Source organism: Nothobranchius furzeri, chromosome 10, assembly GCF_043380555.1.
Source record: "Nothobranchius furzeri strain GRZ-AD chromosome 10, NfurGRZ-RIMD1, whole genome shotgun sequence".
NCBI lineage: Eukaryota > Metazoa > Chordata > Actinopteri > Cyprinodontiformes > Nothobranchiidae > Nothobranchius > Nothobranchius furzeri.
In genome coordinates this window covers 38743082-38766338 of record NC_091750.1, presented here as the reverse complement: position 1 = coordinate 38766338, position 23257 = coordinate 38743082, and the positions used below count along the sequence as shown (strand labels likewise).

Here is a 23257-nt window from a genome sequence, read left to right as displayed (position 1 = left end):
CCCGCAGCATCCTGGGTAAAGAGTCCCCGGACTGCTACGAGCTCCAGGTGACGGTGAAGGACTACTGCTTTGGCCGAGCGGACCGAGTGGTTGGCCTGGCCGTGGTCCAGCTGCGAGACGTCGCCGACAGGAAGAGCTGCGTGTGCTGGTGTCCCCTTGGACCGCGGGTTCGGACGGACGAAACGGGCGTGACGGTGATGCGTATCCTGTCCCAGCGACCTGCTGACGAGGTGGCCAAGGAGTTCGTCAAGCTGAAATCTGAAACTCGTCCGGCTGAGGAGGGAAGATGAGCAGAAGCCCTGCCTGAGGGTCAGATTCAGTTGCCATGGTGACCGTGTCATCCTCTTTCACAGAACAAAGAAAACACTGTTAATGTCTCCCACTAAGGACTTTACCTTTAACAGGGTTAGCTCTAAAATATATTTACTAATGAGTCCTTTTTGACAAAGATGCTCAAATTTTAAGTTCTAATTGTTTACATTTTTTTTCTGCAAGTAATTAATATTCAAATTGAATCTTGTTGGGTTTTAAGAGACCAGAACACAGATTTTAGAAACCATCATGAACAGCAGGTTTAATCTAATCTGACATTTTAGGTTTTCTTTTCTCAGGACTGTTTTTAGGCCTTCAGCCATCCCTGCACTCATGGCTCTGAGCTGCAACCCGGAACAGCTTTCCCTTCCTTTGGGCTCGAGCTTTGTCAGAAGTACGACTCAGATGCACCAACGGACACCAGGTGCGTCTTAAAACCAGAGAGGAAGTGTCACAGGGAGCACCACTTTTCTGGAGAGTTTCAGCTTCTTCTGAAGCTTCCAACTAAAGAGGACATTTGAGTTTCTAACAAACTCCTGTAAGACTGACAGTTAAACTCTGAAGAGGAGACGGGACGATAGCAGGTGGTTTTAAGAGCTAGAGATGGCGCTGGTTAGCCAACAGGGCTAGCTCCGTGGCTTCGGAGAGACCTGGACCTGGGCTTGTCTAGTCTACATGTGTTGATTTCACTCAGACACAAAGCATCATGGGACGTTTTTAACTGCTCACCCGCTCTGAGGGGAAACAACCAGCCGTCACAGGTTTCTGCATACTCCACTGGTGTTTTACACCCCAAAGCTTATCTGGGATAAACCTTCTCTCCTCTCTTGACAACGTGCCAAGAGCCCTGAGGCTCCTCCCCTTTCGGTCGGCTCATGGGTCCCTGAACAGGGCTAAAGGAGCTTTTTTCCTACCGCTCAGCCTTACGCCCTGGACCACACATTCTTCAATTTGAATGAAAACTAATGATGGGTGTTCCGACCGCGCCAGTCGTGTACATAGAGATTCGTCAGCTTGTAAAAGTCCGGTGTCAGTACAGGATCAGCTCGGGGTCCTTCGACTGCCGATGACGTCAGAGTCGTTGATTGGCTGAACATGAAGCTTACGGAAGTGACGTTATCACGTTATGATTTTGGTCAGAACAAATTTGCGGTCGTAGTCCTTTAGTTCAAAAATCAACACTTTTTGGAGAAAATATGTTTGAATTTCCAAAGGAAATGTAAAATATAAGCAAATGATAAACGGTGACCCTCAAAAGCTCTTGATGTTGATGAAATGGGGCAAAATAAAATATAAGAACTTTATTGAAAGACACCAAGCAACGTTTAGAGTCAAAGAGTGTATTTAGATAACAACTAAGGAAATATACAGACGAACTCCACATTAATACAAACAGATGTGGCTTCACATATAAGAACTGTTCTTTTTTTTTTTCAGTCCGATGTTGGTTTTATGCAGTTTCACATTCTTTACAAAACAAAGATAATATGGTGTTTTATTAACAAATTACAATTATAAAGAAAACATTTAGGTGTTAACAAACAAGAATTTACTAACAAAACTGCTGATGTCTTTCCAAAACGTTTGTGAAAGCCGAGTAGATTTGCAGTCATGTGACGTCATCGGCGGGCGCTGGACCCCGAGCCGATCCTGCACCGACACCGTATCTAGCATGACTACAAATCAGACGTCGGTACGTCGCATTTGTGACATCACCACATAACCTCCTCCCCCTAGCGTAGCTGCTACTCACCACATGACCACATTCATGGTGGTTCTTTCCTGCTGTGGGAAGGATTTGAAGTTCGTCGCACTTGCAGCCATGTTTGTCGATGATGTCACTTTGGTGATGCGTATTTGTAGTCCTGGACTTATTGGCTGTGTTCGAGATGAGCCAGTTCTGCGCAGATTAGACCAGCGGTGATCGGCGAGCAGTGCACGCCGGTTAGATTTGTGTCCGACTTGACGCCGACTTGCTCTGACGTCATGCATACGTAGGCAACGATAACCTCGTGAGATCAAGGCGGCCGCAGATTTTGGAGCAAGGCGCTGCAGTTGCTCTCCACCGGCTGCAAAACCTAGAGGATGACAGGAAACGCCTGGCTCTCACCTGATCTACGATCTGATTGGTTCACATTTTGATCCAAACATCCGGTGGTAGAACATGAAATGTTAGTTGGTCACGTGTATTCTGTAAATCGTGTAACGTTGATGATGACAACTATATAGGCCATAAAGAGAAATGTGTTTTGTGTTCTATGTCACGTTTCCTATGAGCACACTAAAGCTACAGCTGATATCCTTTACTTATTATTACAGTCATGTCTTCATATACAATATATGATATCCGCAAACATGTGAGGATGTGTTTCAGCTGCTAACAGGCACCAGAATTAAAATAAGTAATTAAACAAGTATGAACTCTAACGCGATATCTTCAGCCATCGTCACCCCCGAGCTACACATGTAGGGACATCTGTCCGACTTAAAGCTTTCAGCCACTCCCCCTGCTGCTTCCATCTGCTCTCGTCTGCTTTCTAGGCGAGGCGCAGCTCAACTCGAACACGGCCAATGTCACACAAAACCTAAAATAACTTTTGTCCCCATTTGATAAGCGCTTTCTTGGCATCAGACTGTCTCTATGATTCACGGACATCGTGTGTGAAATCCGTGGCACATAAGAAGCGGGATTAGAAATAGCGTTTTTAGCCCCGTCGACCCGTGGTCCGGAAGCAGATGGGTGGGACTTAGGCTCCCTGTGAGCTGCGTTAGTCTGTTTTAGGTCAAAGACAAATGTGGCCTTTGTAAATAAAATCTCACGTTTTCGCTACAAGCTTCTGAACGACAGCCTTTTTATAAAGTGAACAACTAACCTGACAGGAATGGGGGCGGGGCCACGTCAGGAGGAAGAGCAGAACCCTTTACAGAGCATGAAGCCTATGAATGAAGCATGTTTGTATTTATTTATTTTACACAAATTCTACCAGATTTATGATTTCCTTTTTCAGTGTACGTACTGTGAAAATGAGCAAATGTTATTCTGATGTGACATGTTAAAGTTACTTGTGCTGATATTTTGTACATAAAAGATTTACGACGCCTCAGTTTTTGTTTTTTAGTGTAAACGTCAGACTTGAGCTACGACGATATTTCAGTCCACAAACGACTCCTTCTACCCTAGAAGCTCTTCTCTGCAGTACCTGAGCCTTCTCAGCACACCTGTTCCCCGTTAGTAGACCTGATGAGGTTCAGTTGTTCACATTCAGGCTACTAGTCAGTGAAGATCTGCTGAAGTCCAAAGTGAACAACGGAGCGGAGATGGTACCAGATGAGCTTTAGGACCACATGAACTCATGTTCTGATGCTGCTTCTAGCAGGATCATGCACCAGGTCACAAAGCTCAGATCGTCTCTAACTGGTTTCTAGAACATGACCGTGAGTTCACTGGACTCTAGCGTCCACCGTCGCCAGACCTCAGTCCAGTCCAGAACCTTTGGGATGTGGTGGAGCGCGAGCTTCTCATCGTGGACGGAGCTGATGCAGAACCTCCGAGGACCACCTCGTTGTATCTGATCTGAAGAGTTGTGGTCAGCCCTGGCTCTGAGAAGGTGGTGAGTGACTTTTAAAGCCCGCGAGGTTTGTCGGTGGGAGGAAACGTAACTTTCAGACCAAACGTTTTAACGTTTACGTGAAAATCGCTGCTGAAAACTGACGGGTGTGCATGATCTACCAGCTTAGGGTCGTCGTTGTTGCTTCATCATCACAGCTGAATCTGAGGACGTTGTGCTTCAGTGTGTTTACCTGCTCTCACACCTGACATGAATTTAATATCTAAATAATCTAAACGATGATTTGGATCAGAGGAAAGAAACCATAAACTCCCCAACACGTTCCAGAGAAATAACCGGATCGGGTTTTCTTCTCTCAAGCAGACGGTTTATGAGCAGCCCAGGCTTGTTTTTGCGGATCGACATGTTTGATTAGAAATAAATCCCTTCTTTACTTTTTTTCTAAACTGCAGCAGCGGCTGATTCTAACGGCTGGTAAGCAGCAGGTGAAACACAACGAAGCCAAGGTGTTCTGTTCCAGAGCACACAGCTGCGTTTTATATTTAATTCACATCGTAAAACAAAAAAAACCACGATTATCGATTATTAAATACTGAATCATACTGTTGGAATGACTGTAAATGAGAAGGTTGGTTAGAAATGAATCAAGAGGAATGACTAATGAGAATAAAAACTAAGATTTCAAAATAAAAGCACGTGGCTTCCATTAACATGGCAGAAACAGCACATCATGTTTGTAAGAGGACATGTACGTACAGCATTAATGATGTAAATCCTGCTGCATGAACTAAAATGTATATTAAAATAAATTAGACTTCATATTTGCACTTTTTGCAAAATCCTTTGGTGGCTTTTTAGAAATAATTAGAATCGCTGAAAACATTGAAAGGAAATTTGATGCAAAGCATAAAGTACAAAGCTACCTGTAGCTTCTACGTTCATTTGGTCTTTAATGGGCAGAATGTGTGAAGTTTACCAAGTGGACCCAGAAAAAGGCCAGCTAGGGTGATGGTATGTAACCTAGAGGCGTGGATACTGACTGTGTGAGGCTAAACATTCTGATGCTACGTGCGACTAGCTTTCGTCGTTGGTCTGTGGAGACTGGAACCGATCCGGAAGCAGGACTTCAACGGTGTAACTGATTCGCTTGGCCTGGAAGATGCTGTAGGTGTTGTCAAACCTCAGCACATCTGTGTGTGACAGAGAGTGTTAGGATCAAGATGCATTCAACCTTAGCTCAGCAACCACCCGCACCACTCACACACGCCCGGACGCTCGCAGGTCAGCGACCCGTCCTCGGGTACCAAGTGGGAGTTGAACCGCTGGCTGAGAATGACTTCCTGCATCTCAGAAGCCTTCTTCCACTCGCCTTTTTTAGCCTTCAGAAACACCCCAAACCCGATGTCTGCGCCCTCGCTGGCAAACTGCCACCTAGAGGAGGACAGGGAGAGATTTAGACCCACTGACCTCATTAGAAGCTGCATGGTACCACTGTTTCCCACAGCAAGAAGGGTGTTGGTTCCCTTCCCAGCTATGTGGAGTTAGCATCTTCTGCCCTTGCATGTGTGGACTTAAAGAGCAAGTCAACCCCTACCAGAGTCTAACTCCACTCTCACTTCATGTTTGAAAAATGCAACAAATGCTGTTGCCTGGCAGACCGAGAGGGCGGAGCTGCTAAAAAATACACACACACACACAGGCTTATGACAGCATTGACATCATAATGTACCAGTTTACATCATAGCATACCTCTTAGCCAATAGCGGTGGCAGATTTAAACAAAAATACAGTGCAGAGTTTTTACCTGACAACGGCACAACACTGCCAGTTTTAGGCAGAATATTTAAATTTTAACTAAGATGCACTGAAGTGCCCAATTATTGACGACACGTGTCTGCAGCACGATTAGACACTCGTTTATTTAGTTTATCAGCAAAAAAAAAATTATTTGGGGGTGACTTGCTCTTTAAATTTGTGAAGGTTTGTTTCTGAAAGTGAAACGTGGGACAATAAAGTTTTATTCATCACACCTCAAATCAAATCTACCAACGGGTACAAATAAAGTAACCTTGAACTTTGATGACAAACATGTTGAATTTCTTCGATTTATGATCGGCGCGGTCCCAACGTCTTTCCGAGCAGACCAGAGTGCTCTTTGCACACCACACATGGCAGGAATATCTGATAAGACTATCTTTAGAGCCGTTACTGTAAAAAAAAAAACTCTGAGAACGATTCTGCTGAAACTGGAAGAATCAAACTATTCACGGAGGACAATTGACATGAGGTTGATCAGCTGGTGCAGAAATCAGAAGAAAACCTATGAAGCTTTACCACCATTATCCACCATTATCCATACTTATTTGTTTACATCATGTCCTGATTGTTTACTGACCGGAGAACGCAGCCTGGAAACAAGATCTCATAGTCCAGCTGTTGGGAAGAACCTCGACTGACGGTTATGCAGTGCTCATAATCCACCTTCACGTGGTCCCGCACGTAATAAGAAGGTGGAACTGGTCCGACGTGACTTATCTGCAGCAGAGACACACGGCCATTAATGCAGGAATCGGGATTCTTTTCTTATATCTGAGAAGGTTTGAAGGAAGAATAAGAAGCTTCACTTACTGTGCCCATAAGGCTTGTTTCTTCTTTTGCGTAAAAGTGCATAATTTCAGCATGAAATAGTGGATCACACGAAAGCCAAATGTTGTATTTATTTATTTACAGAAATTAAAACCAGCTACAAATCCACTGTCGGTTCTTTAAACACTGACTCTGCTAAATGACTCAAATTCAGAAATACGAGCTGTGGCTCTGGTTTTATGACGGATCACAGCGAGAAGGGGGAAAGCTGCTGTAAAATGTTGGTAATGCACAAACACGACAGAGTCTGTGAGATGAGGAGAGCAGGTCGTCTGAGCTAAGTCCTAACAGAACGGTTTGGATCACCACACCAAATCTGCCCTCATATCACTATTTGTACTTTTACAATTTATTTTACACATCAAAGCAATTTGGGCCATTTCAATCATACTAATTAATCATTTTGACTAATAAAATAGTAATGGGGGAAAGGGTTGATGCTTTGAAAGCAAGCCGAGGGCTTTCCGTATGTGATGGTAGGAACATCTTTTAGGCTGCTTGTCTAGCGTGTCTACATCAGCGTACGTTGTTCGTCTGATTTATTAGAACAGTCTAAACCTGTAAATTACACCAGTATGGGACTGACTCAGCTGCTGTTTTTGTTCAAGAGCGTGCACGTACAGCATGCACGCCTCATGCACGAGCTTACTATTGCAGCTGCAGTTAAGCGGTTGGCCTGAGGGGGCAGTCACGAGCATGAAAAGTCAGACAACAACTAAAAAGTACCGACATGGATTTTAGAAGCACATGCAGCTAGCCCAACAATATTCCAAGAATCTAATCTGGAACTTCCATTAACAAACCAGTCAAATAACCTAAAAAGGCTAAATTTATGATGTTGAAGATATTTTAATAATTATTAAAGCTCTTGTTTGATCAATAAACCTTCTGACGTCTTTAGTATGAATGGGTGCTTGAGTTGTTTTTTGTGGAAAATCGCTCCAGTGCTCTCGTTTCAGGAAGTTAGACGGGAGAATAGGGAGGGCACGCTTACAAGTCTTACCCCGGCTTTCCACGGGAGCCGTCAGCAGCACGTTACTGCAGCAGCACGTCATAGCTGCTGATAGGAACCGCTGTGGTCAACAGAACCTTTTCCACTGGAGCCGTCGGCAGCCGTCAGCAGCGCGAGTCGGCCGCGTCTCAGGAGCAGCATGTCGCGGCCTTTACGCGCCGGTTCTATTTTCTACGCGCGACGCCTCTGAAACGGGTCAAGTTCGACATTTTTGGGGAAGGAAAGACAGGAAATCGGACGCGGAAATGGAGAGAAGCTCCCGAGATTTTCAGAATAAAGAACGTGCTGCTTTCCGGTTGCTTTACTTTTAAAAAAGGTTACTAACTGTGCGTCCCCGTGAGAAGTTATCACCTAGCTGGCGGTCTCCTTTGTTTTTCAGGTCCGTATTGGCGATTATAAAACGGACAGAACATAAAACACAAACCATGTTTTAGTTTTCTCCTGCTTGTTGTTGTGTTTACTGACGAAGTCACTCGTGTGACTTCGTGCTCGGTCGGTGACAGCTGCTCCCCTGCTGCTTCGCGTCTCGTGGGAAGGGCCAAGCAGCAGCTTACGCGAGCGAGACGTGCTGCTGCAGTAATGTGCTGCTGACGGCTCCTGTGGAAACCCGGGGTTACTCATTAATTTTCATGACATGCAAACGTGTCTCCTATTGGCTAACCGGGGTGAAAAGGTAACATTGATGATTTCTCTCCGGGACTTACACAAGCCCCAACGTGTTCTGCTGTGTTGTGGAGTTGCTAATGCTAATGATTAGCTTCTGCTAGCCAAGATGCGCTCTCCTTCTTGTGGGCGGTCCCAAACCTTAAAGGGTAAGTCACACCCTGGGTGGAGTCTTACTTCACCTACACTACACGCCTAAAGGAGGCATCGCCTAAAGGAGGCGTCGCCTGGCGGAGCGCGCGGCTCAAGCTAAAAAAAAATTTGAGGGGCTCCACAAAACCAATAAAAATAACGACAGATGTGATGGACCATCTTGAGATGCTTCCATGCATTTGAAGACATTTTTCAGTTCACACATTGACAAATGGGTGTGGTATGATCAATACCACACACCAGACCTCTAACCAAACTACTAAGGTACAAAGACAAGAGCACACCGCTAGCTACAGGAAAAGTCAAGTGGAACAGAAGAAAAGAGACGTTTGAGGCCGAGTCAGTCCCAGCATTCTTGAATGGAGTCCTAATGAAACGACTTCTGTTCCTCATCTGTGCTGGGCCCAATTTAATATCTAAAGAAACGGCAACAAATACCAGTCAGTAATAAAATAAAGACGTTGGCAGAAGCAGGACTACGAAAGCAGCTACAGCTGTGGCCAGAAGTGAAGACAATGTGTTGGTTTTCGCAGCGTTGACCGCTTTTTTAGACCGTTTTGCCACACGTTTCTATGGTTACAGAAGAGTAATTGGTATTTTAGAGGTTTCAAAGATTTTTACTGATAATTACAGTCATCAGTAATATTCTGCGTCCTCTACCCTCCTCACACCAGCTAGCTTCATGCTCTCTTTCACCACATCCATAAATCTCCTTGTTGGTCTTCCTGTCAGTTCTGGAAGTTTTTGGGCCTTAACAGCAGTTCAGCAGCTTGTGAGTGTGTCGCAAGCTGTGTTTTACCCTCTTCAGACTCTCACTATAGGGGCGGAGCCTGAAGAAAGGGGACGTAGTTTGCTTAAACGGCTTTTTCCAAGCTGGACTATTGCACCTTTAAAGTCCCATGGAGACTGTTTGTGGGGTTTTCTTTTGTCTCCCTCCTCTGAAGGCCAACCACAACTCCTCACTAACATTAAGGTCTGGAGAATTCCTGGACCATCCAGTTCTTCTGACCCGGTGCTCCCTGATGTTAGAAAAGACCACAAAACTGTTCTTGGATGGTTTGAGGAGTTCCTCCTGGAGGAGGTACTGATCCTTATTCATCATGGCTGAGAAGCAACTACACACATGAACGTCTCCGGATGCTTTACTGTTGGCAAAAGGAGTGATGGGTGCGCTCACCTTCTCCTGACGCTTTAGACCAGGGGTGCAGAGTCATGAGAACTGGAGGAGTGAGCAATCCTTCTCCAAACCTTTTGGCCGTACTTTGCTGCCTTGCATCGACAGGAAGGGCTAAATTTTGGTTGTTCGGGCTGGCTTAGGTAGGCTGTCTGTATTCGTATGTGCAACTCCTTTTCTGGTAATTTGTAATTATACAAGAGAAAATGGAAAAATGTAAATATTAGGGATGAGCGAGTACACCAATATCTGTATCTGTATCTGTTCAACCATCTAAATGATCTATCTGTACTCGGAATGGGCGTGGCCTAACCCGGAAGTGGGTGTGGTTTACATCAATACGTTATTTTAAGTCTGATCAGAATTTGCTATGTGTATTGTTTATTTGAAAACTATTTACAGAGCAGCCTCAGAGTTGAGATTAAATGTTTTTGATCACAATAGTAAAGGAACTATTACAGAACAAGTTTTTCAATAAAATCAGAACATTAACATTTAAGTGCATGAATTAAGAGAGAGAGAGAAGAAAAGATCTTTTCTATAGCGCCTCTCAAGGTAAAAATCACGGGGCGCTTCACAAAAACGAAACATGTAAAAAGAATTTAGAAAATGATTAAAATATTTTTAAAATGAGCAAAAAATAGAAAATTGTGATTAAAAAATGTAAAGAAAGAGAGTGAATAGGAAAAAGGGAGTGGATCCTGAGGAAGAGGAGAGAGAGAGAAAAAAAAACCTGACCGGAGCGGAGGCAGTGACTGATGCAGCATGAGCCGTTTTCAGCTCTGTCTTGTCAAATGCACTCCGCACGTTATGAAAAAAGTAACTTTAAATAACTTTAAAGTCACTTTAAAAAGAAGCAAACTGAAGAAAACATAGGGAGTACTGAAGAAACGTGAACAGTGAAGCAAGCACAGATAGATCCGTTACTGTGTGTGTGTGTGTGGGTGTGTGGGTGTGTGTGCGTGGATGGACCGGACGCGGACTGAGCTGTGAGCTCCTGGCTGCAGAGTTTTGTGTGTAGGGAGGGGCGGGCGCTCTATGTGACTGGCCAGTCACAGAGCGTGAAGACAGTCAGTTACCCAATGAGGATTTTCCTTCAGCACGATTACAGATATTTACGAGTTTTACTCGTTTCATGCTCGTACTCGTCAAAAATGATTTATCCGTACGGGATACTCGTCTGAAACGAGTATCCGGCTCATCCCTAGTTATCATGATGAAGATGTCAGTAATTCAGCTTAAAAGGTGAAAACTAATCTGAGAGGCAAGCCTTTACAGCCAGATATTCAGCCTTTATCTGTTATAATAGTGATGATTATGGCTTACTGACTATCACACTAATTACTGTAGCTAATGAAGCCAGAACAGCTGCAGAGGGCTCCTGAGCCTTTAGATGGTGTCTCAGTCTGAGCTGGACACTGACACAAACAGACTTTTGCACGATATTCTAGATGTTACAGTTTCACCTGTATATGCCCCCCACCTGCTCACACCTGAGGGTTGTCTAGGTAAGCACGTTTGTTTTCATACACCACAGGATGTGTTCACGTCAAACATGGTTTGCCAGTCAAATGTAAGCCTCCAGCGTTCCCCGTGCATACGAGCCAAGAGAGCGTTTCACTAAAGCAACACTGCAATAAGCTAGAAGAGCAGAGGATGCAGGTGGGTGGAGGCAAAGATGGAGATGATCAAAAGCAGCGTTTCTGTTTTCTACTTCAGCTCTGGAGTGGCTTCAAGTGTAGAAGAGGAGGCTGATCAGCTGGAGGACTCTGAGTCGGTGTCCGCAGACGAGTCACCTCTGACCTTTACGAGTGGTTTTTGTTAAGCTGTGATGTTTGCAGTCTGAGGTTTTACTGTCCAGCATGTCCACGATCATTTTATCCATCCCCATTTTACTTTTCATCATTACTGGCAGTTAACTGGACACCCAGCTCTTCAGCTGCGTAACTTATGTTTACTCAACAGGAGAAATGATGCTTTTACTTTGATGCTTTCATCTTGTTCACGAGTGAGGGTAGGAGGGATCGGGAGATCGACAGGCGGATCGGTTCGGAGTCTGCAGTGATGCGGACGCTGAGCCGATCTGTCGTGGTGAAGAGGGAGCTGAGCCAGAAAGCCAGGCTCTCGATTTACCGGTCGATCTACGTCCCAATCCTCACCTATGGTCATGAGCTTTGGGTAATGACCAAAGAACGAGATCGCGGATACAAGCGGCCGAAATGAGTTTCCTCCGTAGGGCGGCCGGGCTCAGCCTTAGAGATAGGGTGAGGAGCTCGGACATTCGGGAGGGACTCGGAGTAGAACCGCTGCTCCTCTGGATCGAAAGGAGCCAGTTGAGGTGGTTTGGGCATCTGGTCAGGATGCCTCCTGGACGCCTCCCCGGGGAGGTGTTACGGGCATGTCCTGCTGGCAGGAGGCCCCCGGGTCGACCCAGGACACGTTGGAGAGGTTACATCTCCAATCTGGTCCGGGAACGCCTTGGGGTCCTGCCGGAGGAGCTGGTGGAGGTGGCCGGGGAGAGGATGGTCTGGAGCTCCCTAGTTGGGATGCTGCCCCTGCGACCTGGACCCGGATAAGCGGAGGAAGACGACGACGACTTTCATCATTTTCAATTCAATTAGATAAAGTGTGTGTGCGCGCATGCACATCACTGATATAATTAATTTTCTTTATTTAGTAAAACCAGGATCACTTGTGTTAGCTCGCCTGCTAATGAAAGTAAAAATGACATCTTGCGGCGGAATCTGCTTCCTGCAGCCACTTTAAACAACTCTGGAGTTTTTTGCTGGCCGTCGTCTAATTACAACAGTCGATGCTGCAGCATTAGCTTGCAGGAGACCGCCCCCCCCCCCCCCCCACACACACACACACACAGATGGTAAACAGTAGTTACGTCTGCTGGATATGAATCACGCTTCAGAATGACCTTCCATCCAACATGACTGAAACGGACTCTTTTGGGACTTTCTGGCTGTAAAATTCTCTCTCTGTTCCTACATCCTGCAGCTTTAAAGCACACAGAAAACCATCATTTCCATCTAGACTTTTATTTACGAATGTAAAGAGTCCAGCTGAGGCTGGCATCGGGCAGCTTTTTAGGGACGTGCCATGCTTCAGAACAGGGTTAGGTTTGCTGCGCTTTTATTCTGAAGGCTGAAGCAGAGACGTCGGGTTCTGGAGGAACACAGCCGCTGAGAGACGACCGACTAAAGCAGGTGTGTTTCTGCCTGGACACTCATCTCCTCAAACTGATCAGCCCAGCTCTGCACCCGCAGGTGTGCCGACTCACCCGCGTCCGACAGCGAGGATCTCCGTCTGGGTCCGTCAGCTTCCCCCCGTAGATCACCGGCAGCTCCTCTTCGTCGATGTGCTTCAGCAGAACTTCCTGCCAGTTGGCTGCAAACCCGGAAAAAGGAAACAAACGTTAACACACCAATATTCAAATGAATCTATAAGTGAGCAGCGAGGCAGGTGAGATGTGTTGCGTTAACTCCAAGTGTTGTAATCTAGGATTGGGATTAGGAGTCGGTGCTGCATCTGAAGAGGAACGGGCTTTTGGATTCCCTCTTTTCCGAGTCAGGACGGAGTCTCACCTCCCAGGACGGAGATTTTCTGTCGTGTGTTTTCACACAGGAAGTGTCTGACGAGGTTAAACGCCACGGGGAAGAGTTTGGGAGCTACGGGAGGAAAAATCCAAACGTGTGAGATGAAAGTCGCTGATCTTCACAGGCAGCTTGGCTTTATTTTTCATTTCAATTGTTAAACCAAACATTCAACACAGATTATTGAAATGAAAGAAGACATTTGTTTATTGCTGTTAAATTAGATTAAAAGCAAAAACCTTCAATAAAAAACAAATATTTGGTTTTGCACTTGAAATTTTTAAATACAAAAAGTTTAATTCTAAATGTTCTGATTGTAAAAAGAGCTGAAATCAGCTGTTTTTACCTTTAATAACAAAAAGCCTCTTGAGGGCTTCTGGGTAATTATCTTCAAATGTCTGTAGGATCTGATGTGAGAGAAGAGCAGAGGTTTCACCGTGGTGGTGTCTCGTCAGGGTTAGGGTGGCGGTGTGACGCTCACCTCTCCATACGTGTCTATCGCAGGCTTCCACAGGTGTTTGAGTCCCAGACCTTCCACGTCGTAGATCATAGTGATGGACTCCACGTTCCTGCCCAGCTGGAGGGAAAAAACCAACTCCGATCAGGAAACAGAGATTTTCCAAAGAAAACTGAAATCTTTCTGAATGAACCATTAAAGGTGTGAGAGCCTCTGTCTCTCTGACCAGCTGTCTCAGTCTTTGTGTTTATCTCTCCATCTCTATGCCTATCTCTTTCTCTCACTCGCTCTCTGCATCTCCTCCCCCCCATCTATCTCCACCTGTCTCTCTCTGCATCTCTCTCTGTCTCTCTCTCTCTCTCTGCATCTATCTCAGTCTGTCTCTCTCCATCTCTCTCTCTGCATCTATCTCTGTCTCTCTCTCCCTGCATCTCCCTCTGTCTCTCTCTCTCCCTGCATCTCCCTCTGTCTCTCTCTCTCTCTGCATCTATCTCTGTCTGTCTCTCTCTCTCTGCATCTCTCTCTCTCTGCATCTATCTCAGTCTGTCTCTCTCCATCTCTCTCTCTGCATCTATCTCTGTCTCTCTCTCCCTGCATCTCCCTCTGTCTCTCTCTCTCTCTGCATCTCTCTCTCTCTCTCTCTCTGCATCTCCCTCTGTCTCTCTCTCTCTCTGCATCTCTCTCTCTCTCTCTCTCTGCATCTATCTCTGTCTGTCTCTCTCCATCTCTCTCTCTGCATCTATCTCTGTCTCTCACTCTCTCTCTGCATCTCTCTCTCTCTCTCTCTCTCTCTCTGCATCTATCTCAGTCTGTCTCTCTCCATCTCTCTCTCTGCATCTCTCTCTCTCTCTGCATCTCTCTCTGTCTCTCTCTCTCTCTCTCTCTGCATCTCTCTCTCTCTCTCTCTCTCTCTGCATCTCTCTCTCTCTCTCTCTCTCTCTCTCTGCATCTATCTCAGTCTGTCTCTCTCCATCTCTCTCTGCATCTCTCTCTCTCTCTCTGCATCTCTCTCTGTCTCTCTCTCTCTCTCTCTGCATCTCTCTCTCTCTCTCTCTCTCTCTCTCTCTCTCTCTCTCTGCGTCTATCTCTGTCTCTCTCTGTCTCTCTGCATCTCTCTCTGTCTCTCTCTCTCTGCATCTATGTCTGCATCTCTCTCTCTCTCTGCATCTATCTCTGTCTGTCTCTCTCCCTACATCTCTCTCTGTCTCTCTCTCTCTCTCTCTCTCTGCATCTATCTCTGTCTCTCTCTCTCTCTCTCCCTGCATCTATCTCTGTCTCTCTCTCTCCCTGCATCTCTCTCTGTCTCTCTCTCTCTCTCTCTCTCCCTGCATCTATCTCTGTCTCTCTCTCTCCCTGCATCTATCTCTGTCTCTCTCCATCTCTCTCTCTGCATTTATCTCTGTCTCTCTCTCTCCCTACATCTCTCTCTGTCTCTCTCTCTCTCTCTCTCTGCATCTATCTCTCTCTCTCTCTCTCTCTCCCTGCATCTATCTCTGTCTCTCTCTCTCCCTGCATCTCTCTCTCTCTCTCTCTCTCTCTCTCTCTCTCTCTCTCTCTCTCGCTCTCTCTCTGCATCTATCTCTGTCTCTCTCTCTCTCTGCATCTATCTGTCTCTCTCTCTCTCTCTGCATCTATCTCTGTCTCTCTCTCTCTCTCTCTCTGCATCTCTCTCTGTCCAACTGTCTTAGTCTTTGTGTTTATCTCCCCATGCCTATGCCTCTCTCTTTCTCTCTCTGTCTCTCTCTCTGAGCCAAAGCCTGTGACCCACTTCCTGTTTCGCATCCTCTTTGGCAGAAAGAGAATCTACTGAATTGAGTCCTTATTTCCCCCTAAAGGATAAAACTTGGGTTGAAGGTTTTCTGTCCACCTCTGGGACCACCACGCCTCGAGCTCTTACTCGTTCCGACTGAAGGTTACATTCCTTCTGCAGCATCTCACAGTCCCGGATCTTGGACTTGATGAAGTCCTGCTTGGAGGCAGACAGGAAGAGGCCTTTGGGATCCATGGGTCCGATCACGTCGTACCAGACGGGGCTGCCCTCGCGATCGTAGCCACACATGCCTCCTGACAGATACTTCTCTATCACCTGAGAGCAGGAATCATGTTTACAGACTGATTGGATTTGTTTATTTATTAGTTTGTGATGTGTTTTACCTCTGGGGGGCGCCAGTCACTTATTATTGAGTCCACTTTCATGTGTTTCCTGAACTCCAGATGCTGGAAGAGAAGGTTTAGGACTTTGTGGATCTCATCTTCATGTGTTTTAATGTTTATAGGGACTTTACGGAGTTTTGAATTTTTATGCTCGTGATCGCCCCCTCAGGCCAAAAGTGTAACGGCAGCTTCAATAGTAGGCTTGTGCACGAGGCGCGCATGCTGTACGTGCACACTCCTTAACGAAAATAACAGCTGAGACAGTCCCGTGTGTGTGTGTGTGTGTGTGTGTGTGTGTGTGGCCCAGAGGACAGGAGAAAACGCAGCTAATTACATAATGTGGTTCTGTACCTTTCTCTTCAGCACAGCTGACAAAGGTTTATGATGGGTCAGTCCTCCTGCATGCTCAGATCATTCCCTTCCCTTGCTTGAAAAATTGTTCCAAAATGAAAGTTGAACCCACATCTTTTCTATCTGTGAATTCAATGCCGTTCGGCGAGTCTCAAATAAAAATTTGGGCATCTTACTGTAAAAAATATACCATTAATGTAAAAAAGAAACTCTAAATAAACTATGTTCACACCCAGAATCATACCCAGGTCTTCCGCATGGGAGTCCAACATCTCACTAGGTGAGCTAAAGCACCAGTGATGTTCTCTGTATCTGTAACATTTATATCCTTGATGACAGCTGAAACAACGTTCAAAGAACGGTTCGGAGTGAAAACGGCTATTTTGTTGCTAATTTGCAGGAAATATCTAGAAGAAAGCTCTACAGAAAGTAGCTAAGGGTCCTCAGAAATGTAGCTAGCTTTGTCACTAGGCGTTAGGAACAGCGACAAAGTGGGACTGCCTCTCTCTCTGCTGCTAAAGCTACGGATAGCAAATGCTACGGGCGATGCCTGAGCGTGAACGCGCATGAAGCAGCCTGCTCGACCCAAGCATCTCTCTTTTTCTGTGGTTTTACAGAAAAACAGGCATTCACAGTAAAAATGCCAGGGCTCATTCTACAGGACCAGGGCATTGCAGGAGAATGTATGAAGAAGACATTTATTATTTCTATACATGTTTTGGCTGTCACACTTCCATAACATCCCTTTAACAGATGCTGCTAAAGTTGGGGTCAGCGGGCCATTGTGGGTCACACAGGTTTGGGTCCAGGAACCAAATAAAAGTGAAAAATGATGGTGATGAAAATTTAAACCTCCCTCTGCTAGCCCCTCCTGGGGTCCCTTTTCTAAACTTTCTTTATTGGAATTTATATAAAAGCTAAATGAAGCGGAGCCAAGATGGTTTCTCTCTTAAGCTCTTTTTGTTTTGACTCTTCCAATCGACTCGTGGTCTTTAGGATGGGCGGTGTCAATCCCACTGGCCCTGAACCCGTTCACCTCTGCTTTAAACAGCTGGTGAGTTTCCTGTTGGCTGTGAGGTCGCCGTAACGAGGTCGTTTCACTCCCGTAAAAAGGAGTTAAGGAGGAAAAATGTGCCAAACAAGGATAACGGTATGTAAACAACCAAAGGTTCTTCAGCTCAGCGGAGAATAACGTTGTACCTGCACCTCTTAAGCGGTCATCAGAATTTAATCTCTCGTCTCTCTAATCTGCTCAGGTAGCTGAGATGACTCAGTCTGCTCCTCTAATCTGCTGCCACGCCCGTGATGATGTGTTGGACTCTGTGTGCCAGAGCTAAGTGCTCATGTGTCTGCACTCTGACTCGTTGCATAAGGCACGCCGTGATGCCGTTACCTTTCGCAGCATGGCCTCGGACTTCTGAACGTTGAAGTTTCTGGCTGAAAGACAAAAGTTCATGGTGAGCGATTTTAAAGTCTCAGTAAGAGAACACGCTAGCCTAGTGAACTAGACCAAATTCTTGCTTTGCAACGTTTGGTCTAGGAAGCTCCACTGGAACCTCTGCAGCCCCTAACAGCATTCTGGCTGGCCAATCACAGCTCTCTAGAGGGGTTTCAAACACTTATGGGCCATTCCCATCTGTACCGGGCCGGGTAGCGTACGTTGTTTACATATCTGGGTGGCCTGGTATTTTTCCGGGCCAACCAAGGCTCATTCTCAGCCCTCTTCTCGAGGGGGTCTGCTTCAGGCCGACCAGGACCAACACACCCACTGCTGACAGCAAATTCACACCTTCCATTAGAGCAAGCCTCTGATTGGTGGGTAGAATCAGCCCACTTGGGCTTAAGGCAAGAATGTGTGGAATCAACCGGGCCAGGCTTGGGCCGACTGGGGCTACCCGGCCCGGGCCGACCCGGTGTCGGTACAGTATCTGCTCGGGTGCAAGATCGGCTCGGGGTCCTTCGACTGCCGATGACGTCAAAGTACGGCAAATCCACTCGGACAAAATACACTACACATCTATACTGTTGGAAAGAATTTAGCAGTTTTGTTATTAAAATAATGTTTCTTAAGACGTAAGTTTGTGTTTATAATAGTATTTGTAAAATAAAACACTATATTTGATTCATGTTGAACTCCTCTTTGAGCACATCCCTTGAAGGATCATAGGTATTAGCAACACCTGTGAAATTGTATTTGCAGGAAAGAAGTGTGTCCCGTTTATTGAAGTATTTGTGTTGAGTTTTTGACGTCTTGTCCATGCGTAGTTCAGTTACGCTCATAGCTGCTAGCCAAAGCTCTGGAGTTAAAAGTTTTCTGGCTTTACTAAAATACCTGTCTATACTTATTTGATTGATGGTAGTTTTACTTTCTATTAGACTCCAAATGTAATCATTTGGCACGTTTCTAATTCATAATTTGTAATAATGTAATCGGCGATATTAGCATTAGCATTCCTATGGGTTTTTCCACGTATATTAGCATTGCGCTAACCACTCGCTGCCAAATTGCAGCCTTTGCCATTAGAAAATCTCCTTTTGTCACATCGCAATTTAATTGCACATGCAGTTAATCGTTCAGCCCTAATATACATACAGCTCTATGCTAAAAGTGTATTTTCAAAGAGGTAATGATGGATTTCTTTGTAAAAGTTGTCCATCTTTCCAATAGAAAAAATTTGCCTGGACCAACGTCACGTGATAACAACGTTACGTGATTACGTAATTCCGTAAGGTTCATGTTCAGCCAATCAACTACTTAGACGTCATCGGCAGTCGACGGACCCGAGCCGATCTTGCACCCGAGCAGATCTTGTACCGACACCGGTACAGATGGGAATGGCCCAATAAAGAGCTGTGATTGGTCCATAATGGTGGGCCAATCATAGAGCTCTATCTGCTTAGTGAACAAATCACAGAGCTTTATCCACTTTGTGGGCCAATCAGGGCACTCTATATGCCTGGTGGGTGGGATGATGCAACAGAGTGAAACAAGAGTATGTCACATTCATTGTCCATTAGCATGCGGAGATCATTTTAAAGACAACGGTAGAACCCGCCCCACAACCGAGAGCCGTCAATGGAGCATTGCCAGACTAAATAATACATTTATTTAGTCTGGCTTGCCAGGCTAAGAACACGCTGCATGTGCAGCTGTCCAAACACAGGTGACTTCATTTACTCAGGGAACAATCTCCATGTTTATAATTGTCAGGTGTAGGGTAACATCTGGTTTAAGGTGGGTGCGGCCCATTCTGGGCCAGGGAGTGACAACATGCTGAGGAGGTCATTGAAAAGCTGGATCAGGTGTGCTGAAGCGGAGGATCGGCTGAGACGTGCAGGTTGGTAGACGCCGCTGCAGCTGGCGGGTAAAGATCACTCAGGAAGGGGACTCTGTGAGGTCCTGGATGCGGATAACGACGACAGTTTGTAACTCTGGAGAAGATTAGAGCTGTCTTCATGACGGTCGTAACGGTTTTATTAAGTGGTGCAAAGATCAAGGTTGCTGCCTTCAGCAGCAGGATCCAGTTCTGCAGCTGGAGAGGCTGGTGACCCAACCCCGCCCAGAGTCACACTCTCTGGGCTGACTGGTGCAAGCTGGCGCCTGGAGAAACTTCACTGGAGTCCGGTTCCTCTCGCGCTAGACTCGCGTCAGGAGAGAAACGCCGTGAGATAAATCTGAGGTCAACATTTTTCTGAGCTGAACATTTAGAGTCAAACTGCAGAAGAACGATAACTGGCCCACACCGGTCAGAGTCCGAGGACTCTAAAGCGCTTTACCCTACAACCCCGAGCTTCAGAGACGTCCGGAGGTTCTGTAAGAAGTCCTGCTTCAGCGGCGAGCTGACGGTGATCCAGCTGTTGCTCTCCGCAGATGAATGTGGAGGAAAAGGTGACAATAGCCACAACTGTGTCAGACTGACTCTGTGGCATTATGTTGATGTTTTTGTAAAAACCTCGATAATCTGGGCAGGGGCGCAGCTCCCCCCCCCCCCCCCCCCCAGCTGAAGCTGCTAGCAGGAATAACTATGCCTTCTTGCGAGATGACCTACTTACTGTCTTTCAACCACTTTGAAAAGTTTTTTCATCCCTACGAACTCATTTTCCTTTTCCCTCTTCCGTTATTTGTTTTGTGCCCCAGAGAGCTTTTTTTTTTGGTCTTTCCATCTCTAGCTAACTAGCTAGCTGATCAGATGACAGTAGATATCATTCAAATGAAAACACTTACACCCCAGCTGGACTCGTCAAGAGTGTTCACGTTCTGTGTGTGTGTGTGTGTGTGTGTGTGTGTCTGTGAGTGTGGGGCGGGGCCGTGGAGCAGGGCTGCGGAGGGGCGCCCAATCGCTTGCTTCTGTTAATAATTATTTAATTTACACATGCACAAATAGCTATGAAACACAAAAATGCCCTTTTCCCCCACCACTGCTTAGGCGCCCCCTCCAGCGCGGCGCCCCTATGCCTTGCATACACTGCATACCCACTTTTTGCGCCACTGAATCTGGGTGAAGTCCAAAGAAAAACTACGTGTCCTTCAATCCTGGAACTAAAACTCTAAAGCAGTGTTTTCACTAAAATGTTGTTTTTGTTGGACGGCATCAGGCTTGTTACGGCTGCTCTAGTGACATCACTCCTGTTATGTAGAGCAAACAAACAGCTTCATTGTTCATGCCAGAGGCAGAGCTGGGATTTCATAAGGCTGGTTTAGCAACGACTAATTAAAACATCAGCTGATTTTCCCTTAAATGACTAAAACCCAGGACAGCAACAGAAACACGGCACCAGAGCAGATGGGAGCTTTCAGTGGGATTATCTCTGGATTAGAGATTCGATATTGTCAGACATCTGAGCTAATCACCTGCTGTAGTGTTCTACTTCCTCCCCAGGGGGACAACAGACTTCGTAGATCTCAAAGGAAAATGGGGAAATGCGTTTTCTACACTTGTTGCATCCGGAGGTTTCGTGTTATAAACCACTGCAGCTTCTGCTTAAGGCTGAAGAGCGAATGACCTCAGCTGATTTTCATTGATTGCATAGAAAAGAACATCAACAACATGAAGAAATCCACCCTGCAGTGGAGCAGTTATTGGTATAATTATCTGTGACAGCTCACCTCTGAGCCAGCGTAACAGGAAGTGGTCATGCTGGGCCGGAAGATGAGGAAGAATGTCCTGTATCCTCGCCCGAAACTGGAATCAGATTAAACGAATGAGGGCATCTTCACATTGATTTGCGATCAGATGAATTAAAACATCACTGCTGCTTAGCTTTGAATGAAACAATGTTTCTTCCTGGTCCTAATCAACGCCACTGACTCCATGCCTTCATTTATGAAAGCATAACAACACTTCATGTTTGTGTTGCCTGCTAAACTTCAGCTGCGGAACGGCTATTTGGTCAACAAACACTGCAGTTCCACTTTCCTCCACTAGGGGCGGGTTCCAGAAACAGGGCACATCCACATTGACTCTCATGTTAAAAATGCTAACTTCACAGCAGAAATAAGCGTGTTTACAGCCTGGTTCAAAAACCCACCTTAGGTTTAATAGATTTTTTATAACTCACCCGTTTAGGTGTAATTAAATGCTTGAAATCATGAATAATTGGATTTGATTGGCAGGTAGCATGAGCATCAGAGCTAGCGCTAGCGGCTAGTTCCGGAGAGGGCCTCAGCCTTAACAGATGTTCGGCCATTTCCGCTCTGAACTTTAGCTGCGCCCTCTGTTCGTGTTTGGATGTTAATCGTGGAATTATGCGGACAAAGAGGGCAAGCTGGGTTTGCACTAAGCGATCATCCAAGTCTGCTACACTTTTATCACTAAGTAAAATTATATTTCTGTACCTCACTGACTGACTGGGGGAAATGTTGGTGGAGCTGGCTGAGCTAGGTGAGGTGGCCAAGGCTAGCAGAAGTTTCCAGGCTCCGCTGTTCCACCGCGGTCAAAGATCCACGAGGTCGCCAATGCAGAATGGAGGAATTAGCGAGTTGTGGTAGTTTTGTGTCTCTCCCTTCAGCAACGTGATCAGAGATCTGCAAATCTGCTGCTCCAGCCTCCCGAGGCAGCCCGCTGCTACCATCTCCAGGGGCAGCTGAGCTGCGTGGCCACCCAGCTTTGCCCAGCTCACATGTGAAGCTGTGGTTGTCCTGGCTGCCAATGGAGCTCTCTGAGGGAGACCACAGAAACACTGCAGCTCTTTGAGTTGATGAGTGCTTCACTTCTGAGACGCTCAACCACGTTTTCCTGGCTGAAGGCGTCCGAAACCCTGTTAGCCTCAGGTTAGCGATGGGTTTTCTCAGACACTTTGTAACTAGCTGCCCCCGTTGGCTCCGAACTCCATGTAGCTTCAGGTTAGCTTGTAGCTACATTGGTTCAGAATTTATGGGTGTCAATCATTTCCTCCCACCCGCACACCCCCATTCTCAGCTCCACCTCTTTTCCACGATGAGATGTGTGACACTGCCAAGATGGCGGTGATCTGAACCGCCCATTTGGCTTTAAAAAAGCCCCACAGAAAGCTATGGATGGGGGTTGTCCATCTTTTATATACAGCCATTGGTATTTATGTCTGTATTTATTTAAGGAATAAAAATAAACTTCCTGCAAGCTGTTTATGATTCTAATACAAACTCTGGTCTTTGTTCACATTTTAAATTCATGGCTGAGTTTATTTTATTTGTTTTTGTTTGTTTGTTTCTTAGTGATTCATAAAACAATTACAGATGGTTATCAAGCCTTTTCCCTCCTTATTTATCATAAACAAATATTCAAACGTATTGACCTGATCAGGCATAATAAAGCTTTACCTCTGAGCTAAATCCCACGTGACAAACTAGAATAACCTGACATGAGGGGATTCGTGTATCCACTGGAATATTATAATTAATAATAGCAAATGCGTTAAACTTACTTGTTCTAGCGCTTCAGCCTGTTTCGGACCCAGGTCTCCCACTCTTCCACTCATGCCTGCGATCTGAAGCTGAGATAAACCCAGCAGCGCTTCTTAAAAGTCTAATAAAGAATTAGAGAACCGGAAGCTCCGGCCGCCGTTTACCGCAGATGGGCTGCCCGTGATGTTCATGAGCGGCTTCGGTTTCCTGTAACCCGGTCCGTCTGCTGCCTGGCCTGCAGGTGGACAAAACGGCAGAGACAGAGAGAGAGAGAAAAAAGC

General features: G+C 45.9%; 2 protein-coding genes across 5 annotated transcripts in view; one reads left to right on the top strand and one right to left on the bottom strand.

Annotated features, from left to right (window-relative positions):
- LOC107386073 (protein unc-13 homolog B) overlaps positions 1 to 290 on the top strand; it is a 51092-nt gene extending 50802 nt beyond the window's left edge. The window contains exon 33 of the mRNA XM_070555645.1: positions 8 to 290. Within this exon, the coding sequence (XP_070411746.1) occupies positions 8 to 290 (283 nt within the window). The remainder of the gene's footprint in view (positions 1 to 7) is intronic.
- On the bottom strand, positions 205 to 23196 carry LOC107386074 (SEC14-like protein 2). 4 transcript variants are annotated; one of them, XM_054731064.2, is made up of 13 exons: positions 22997 to 23196; positions 21201 to 21276; positions 17487 to 17530; positions 15743 to 15805; positions 15486 to 15674; positions 13613 to 13708; positions 13478 to 13538; positions 13123 to 13206; positions 12819 to 12925; positions 6277 to 6416; positions 5143 to 5312; positions 4922 to 5071; positions 205 to 344 (listed from the first exon to the last, which is right to left on the bottom strand). In XM_054731064.2, exons 1-12 carry the CDS (start codon positions 23048 to 23050, stop codon positions 4956 to 4958), a joined length of 1200 nt encoding a protein of 399 aa, XP_054587039.1. In that variant the 5' UTR covers positions 23051 to 23196; the 3' UTR covers positions 205 to 344; positions 4922 to 4955. The 4 variants fall into 4 exon arrangements, with proteins under 4 accessions (XP_054587039.1, XP_054587041.1, XP_015815736.1 ...); XM_054731066.2 differs by lacking the exon at positions 205 to 344 and adding an exon at positions 2251 to 2390; XM_015960250.3 differs by lacking the exon at positions 205 to 344 and having other exon boundaries at positions 4391 to 5071.
- Positions 23197 to 23257: the final 61 nt, after the last annotated feature.

Excerpts from the sequence above, each read along its gene's own strand:
- LOC107386074 (XM_054731064.2), bottom strand. The coding sequence starts at position 23,050 with ATGAGTGGAAGAGTGGGAGACCTGGGTCCGAAACAGGCTGAAGCGCTA. Across the intron at positions 15,675-15,742 it reads GTGACTGGCGCCCCCCAGAG|GTGATAGAGAAGTATCTGTC; the intron begins GTAAAACACATC and ends TCCTGCTCTCAG. Across the intron at positions 6,417-12,818 it reads ATCCTCGCTGTCGGACGCGG|ATAAGTCACGTCGGACCAGT; the intron begins GTGAGTCGGCAC and ends TCTCTGCTGCAG.